This window comes from Blennius ocellaris (assembly GCF_963422515.1).
Source record: "Blennius ocellaris genome assembly, chromosome: 7".
Taxonomy (NCBI): domain Eukaryota; kingdom Metazoa; phylum Chordata; class Actinopteri; order Blenniiformes; family Blenniidae; genus Blennius; species Blennius ocellaris.
This window is the reverse complement of record NC_137656.1, coordinates 4,688,465-4,694,464: the sequence shown is the minus strand read 5'-3', so window position 1 is coordinate 4,694,464 and position 6,000 is coordinate 4,688,465. Positions and strand designations below refer to the sequence as shown.

The 6,000-nt window shown below is 39.7% G+C and overlaps 1 protein-coding gene across 1 annotated transcript in view; it reads left to right on the top strand.

Moving 5' to 3' along the window:
* Positions 1-275: 275 nt before the first annotated feature.
* The window catches only part of LOC308132758 (protein unc-13 homolog B-like), a gene marked incomplete at both ends in the record, with an annotated part of 85,173 nt that continues 79,448 nt past the window's right edge, over positions 276-6,000 (top strand). The window contains one exon of the mRNA XM_080499940.1: positions 276-297. Within this exon, the coding sequence (XP_080356066.1) occupies positions 276-297 (22 nt within the window). The remainder of the gene's footprint in view (positions 298-6,000) is intronic.

Here is a 6,000-nt window from a genome sequence, read left to right as displayed (position 1 = left end):
GTGACGTTCGGATTTCCCACGTCGCCCGCAGCACATGAACGCAACATAAGAGCCTTGCACGCGCTCGGCGGGGATTTGACCGGAGCGCACCGGAGACACCGGGAGACACCGCGGACCGGTCACCTCGCTGGCCGCGGCTGTGTGGCGGATTTGTTACGGGCCTATGGGATGAGTTGGGCGGCGAAGGATCGTCAGCGTCCCGGTGAATGAACGCGGAGCAACAGGCGGTGGAAAGTCGGTGAAGCTGCGCGAGGAGCGCACAACATCCCGCAAGCATGTCGCTGCTGTGCGTCCGAGGTACCTGCTGCTTTTTTTTTTTTTTCTGCTCTCATCTCCCACTGTCCGCACGGAAAGATGTGTTTATGAACCCCAAACTGGTTGCACACATCTATTTAATTCATATTTTAGAATGTCAGGATTTTGTTGAATGGGGAAACATTACAAAGTAGTGAATGAAAATGTTATCAACACGTTATAAAAAAAAGTGCTTGCGAATTAGAATTACACAGCTGATTTTAATTAAAAAAAATTTCCCATTGGCGGTGTTAGTATGTGCAGTGACACCACACGTGCATCAAATTAGAAATGAGTGATAGAGACATACAAGTCATTTTAACATTAGAAATACGTTTATTATCATGAAAACACACATTTCTCCTGGTAATTCTTCTTTTATAGAGCGTAACTCACTATAAAGTCAGGTGAGAAAATACAAAACACTTATACTTAATTTAAGTGTAAATATTGTAAGTCGTAAACAGGGTTTGATAAACTTATTGCTTCACGTTGAACAGAAAACGTGTCAAACAATATTACAAAGCACTATCTGTTATTTATGAGCCTATGTGAGTTAGAGACAAAGTAAAAGAAATAACACAGTAAATCATTGAAAAAACTGGAACTCTAATGTGGAGTGTCATACTCTATATAATGAAGTCTGGAGTGGGAGAACGTGACACAAGGCTTCTCATTTGACCTACTAAACCTGTACTGACTGAGGTAAATACGCACGAAACAGAATAAAATGTGTTTATTATTGTTTGCCGATGCTAAAACCCATCAAAATCTTGGAAAATATTTAAGAAAATGTAGGTTTTTGTTGCCTCTGTGTCAGTTACTTGCAGCTACCAGTTGCTGCAGGAAGCGAGGTACAAATGTGAGTTGACAGTTGCAATGATTTTATGTGAAGACAAAGACGTGGTCTTGAATATAACACAAATGCATTGTGGAGGATAACATAACCCAACTTATTAGCAATGTTGTGGGATTTAATATAGTAATATGAGTTTATATTGAGTTGTGAAATCTTTAGAAAGTGCATAAAATTTAAAGTACATGTTTTACTCATTAGTCTGAGATCAACACCGATTGTTCAAGTTTTTCTTATGGACTTATTGTTAATTTACAGGCGAACTCAAACTGAGCTTAATTAGAAGCACCTAATGAAGAGGAATTGTCAGGGATGTTGACCTTTATGACTTCCTCAACTGTAATTAAACCGTGATCCTGCTCTTTTTTTTTTACTGGCGCTGCAGTTGGACGCTGTTTTGTTTGGTTAATTAGCGACAGTAGATTAGTTGTAGACTATAAATGTGTTGTGCTCATGGTCTGACCTGCCTTTTGGAAATGAATGAATGGAGGACAGAATCGTGCCTTGATCTATTTTCTGATGGAAAAGTGTCAGATCAAAGGTCGTGATCACTGCTAACTGTATTACATGGAGGTCAGACCAGCAGCAGCAACGTCTGGCGCCTTTTTTTGTCTTTGGTTTGTGGTACTTTTTGACAGAAAAATATACACTGCTGTCTGGAAACAGGCGCATTGAGGCTCCGCTTACACAACAATGTTTTCAAATGAAAATGGGGAAAAATGCAGTTTTGTTTGAGACTAACTGCTCAGAGCCACTGGAAACCAGAATCAGACTGGTGATGAGAGAAACTGAAGATTATTAGTTGTGATATTGTTCCTTAGATCTTTTCTCTTTTTGTGTTGGTTCATAGATTGCACATATTAGGGATACACCAATACTCCTTTTTTTTTAAATTAAACTATCAATAGTAACTTTTAGTTACTTGGCGATATCGAGTACATATGATGAGTACTCCCTGCAGTATGAGAGTATCAATACTGGTGCATCCCCATAACACATGCTGTAGATTATTCATAGAATCTATAGGATGGGCGTAAATAAGCCACTGGGTTCAGGAAATTTCTTTTCCGCGGTCATTTAAAGTGAACAGTATTTGTTGTCATTCATTCATTCATTCATTCATTCATTCATTCATTCATTCATTCAAATGCTGCTGATGTGGCTTACAGAGACATGTGCTTGTGGAAATTAGGGTCAAGAGAATAACGCTGCTGGCTGGAAGAACAAATCTCAAAGCAGAAAGAAAACTAAATGTTTTGTTCTTCCAAAAAATAATGTTCTTTCTCGTAGTTAGTTTGTTTTTGTTCTTTTTAAAAATGTAATTTCACATTATTCTGAAACAATTACACCACTTCCATATTTAAAGTTCTGTCTTGTTGAGTTTGCACAGCATAAATGCACAATTCATACACTTCAGTCAGATGGACACGATATGGACACTGCACATGTTAACATATTGATAAGTCTGTAGTAAATTGTGCAGCCCTGAAACAATCCATATGTCACATTCAGGAAACACAGAAGGCTATTACTTGCAGAATGTGCAATCTCGGATGAATATCATCACAGGTGTCATTGTCTCATGAACCTTTTTTTTAACCTCAGAAGCGAAAAAGGAAGAGATCAGGTTTTGATTATTGGTCAAAAATTCTTCTTGTTTGTCTTCTTCCTCATCAAACCTTCAACTTTATTGATGTTTAGTTTCACTGAGCTGCCATCATGACAGTGGAAAAGAGGTGGAATTTAGTTATGTTAATGTTTTTTAATTGCGTATTGTTCTCCTTGTGCATGTGTGTGCGGTTTCATGACAAAAACAGCCAACAGCCTGGCATGCCAACTACATTTTCAGTGTTTCTGACATTTCTGTGTAAACTGACATGGTTTTCAAAACGTTACGTAAACACGAGACTTTTCCGAAATGAAAACGATGCATTTTCACTTGAAACGTCGTGTAAACGGGGCCTGAACGATGCCCCTCTGTCCCGTGACGTCCTGAAGCAAGGCACCTTCAGCACAGTTTATCAGTGATTCACTGCAGCGGCCCCAACAATGAGAAGTGTGTATTCCAGCGTGTGTATTCCGACAGATACAGTTGAGTTAATTAAGCGCTATAAAGCTCTTGTATCCCACTTGCCCGGTGGCCGGTTTATTTACCAGTTTGGCTCTTTTCCAGGTTACAAATTGCTCCTGGTTTCCCCAGACATGTTGATTGATTGTGACACCGGCAGGCTGTTGCTATCTCTGACTCTCAGCGCCTTTTGTATTGTTTCCCCTCGTCGCTGCTGACCATTTCTCATCTCTACGAGTGCGAGTTCTGCCCGAGGTCTGGAAGACCACCATCACCAAGCTTCTGTATTAAGGAATGATGAGGGTGGGAGTGAGGCGCAGATCAGTTTGCAGGCTCAGCCATGTGGAAATTATGTGAAGATGGATTATCTTTTTGAGCTCCAGTTTGACTCATGTTCACCTAAAATCGTGGTTTTACTGTTACAAGTAAACCTGAACTCACTTCACATAGCTGCAGACCCTTGGAGTCTTGTTGTGCTTGATTTGTCTTTATTTTTTGTTCAGTACTTCCATTTTTTCCGAGTGTGTGAAATTTGAAAGTTCTCCAGATCATTGTAAAGGATAAAGATGTGCATTATGTACATACCATACTCTGAATACCATCCATACATCTTCTAATGCAGTGACTCTTACCTGGTCTGTCTTCAAGCAGTCACCCAAATCTTAACGCATATTCAACGTAAAATAGGATGCAATTTGAACCTGAGATAGCAGAAAGGAACGTTACACAAGTTTAATGATCAATGATGAAGTACAAATAGCTGTATTTAGCTTAAAACCAAAAACGTTTATGGCGGTAACTTCAGCCTTGTGTTTCAATGCACAACTGTGAAACAAATTAATAGTTTTATCATCTTCTATTATGCTCCATGTCATGTTTATACCTACTTTTTTGCATTCAGTCGGCATCATCTTGATTGAGGATCCACTTCACCTCAAGATCATTTGATCTGTGAACTAAGCCACTTTAAAATGTGTTAAAATTTCAGTGAGTGATCATTATTTTAATTGTGTCAGTATCTTTATTCTTCAGCAGAAGTGTAAGTGGGTCCTCATCCAAGATGGCTGCCAATGCTGATTGTGAGTGATAGAGTATGGTCTACGTATCAAAATACTGTAAAATATGGAATATTTTAATCGCTTAGCCTTTGTATAAAATTTAAACGTTGCACGATTATTCTGTTAAAGCCCTGTATTTTTTTCCTTTTTCTTTCCTCTGTTTTTAAAGTCACATCGTCATTAATTTAAATAATCATTAAACATTTGCGAAGTTAATCGGTTTGAGATATATATATCCCCAAATAATAGTGTTCTTTCTCTTGCCTCAAATTTACATCAGTTGTGGAAGTGGATCAGTTTGTTAACTTTGGAAATACAAAATATTTGATTCTGAACAAAAAAATCAAGAAAAAACCGGTTTGGTATGTTCAGCATATGAGGAATTTGTTTTGGGATTTATGAGCAGCATTAATTAATAAAAAAAGGAAACTAAAAGTAAAGATAAAGTCACATATACTTGCATATATTCACATATAGCTGTAAGAAGAATATCAAGAATGGTCGATATCATACATACAAAAAGATAGATTTCTACTGTGTGACCAGCAGTATCAGTGGATTAACAGGTTGGACAAAATCCTGTCATTTTGAATGAATGCACAGTCCATGGGTACAGCACGTCTAGATTTTATCACTCTGGTACAGATAATGTTTCCTCTGTGACTGAAGGAACCTGAAGAAACCTGAAGAGCTGCATTCTTTGTTTCTTCTGAGGCTTTACCTTCCTTGTTCGTCGTGTGGAGGGTCGGATTCTGACAGCTCGGCTATTTCAGGATGGCAATAAACAGAGAAATGAATGCATTAAGTAATGGCATTGCGTAATATTTGAGTATCTTTACATTTAAGGGGAATTGCCTTAGGAAGACCAACAATGTTAAAAACACACTGTGAGCTTTCTGCTTGTGTAAAGTTTGAATTCAGGAGGGGTTTGTAGGTCAGCAGATGCTACAGGTGAGGACGGAGCACACTGGCACACTGTGCCGGAACGACAGGGACACGACGAGTAAAGCTTGAGTGGCCTGTCTGGAAAAAGGGCGGAGGGACGGGATGGAGCCGGGATAGAGGGGGAGTAATCCCCAGGCCATCTGCTGCTTTTACCATCCTGCTCCTGTGTGTGTGTGTGTGTGTGTGTGTGTGTGTGTGTGTGTGTGTGTGTGTGTGTGTGTGTGTGTGTGTGTGTGTGTGTGGGTGTGTGGGTGGGTGGGTGGGTGTGTGGGTGGGTGGGTGGGTGGGTGGGTGGGTGGGTGTGTGTGTGTGTGTGTGTGTGTGTGTGTGTGTGTGTGTGAGTTGCTCTGAGACTCGCGTGGGACAGTGGATTCCACTTCCTCCTCATTCCCTCTCTTTCATTATGAGGCTAGTTCCTGGTATGAGACCGGGTGCTCACACTTGATCTCTGCTGCTGCTGCAAGGATCAAGTCAGTGCAAAGCTGTGCGCCACAGGAAATCACTCGAAAAAGCAGTATGAGTACAAAGAGTATGACGATAAGCGTTACGTACAATAGCATCAAGTTCTTTGTCAGGAGCAACAAATTGACATAAAAGTGATCAAATTAAATTTTTCCTTTCTCTGTTAGATCATGTTTACTGTAAAAAGAAGTTTCGTGTTTCCATGGCTTCATTTTGAAAATGATGTCTGTTTCAACCAAAATGCAACAAAAATGACAATTTTCACTTGGAAATGTTGTAAACGTGGATTTAATGAATGAGTGTGAATGGGCTCAAGT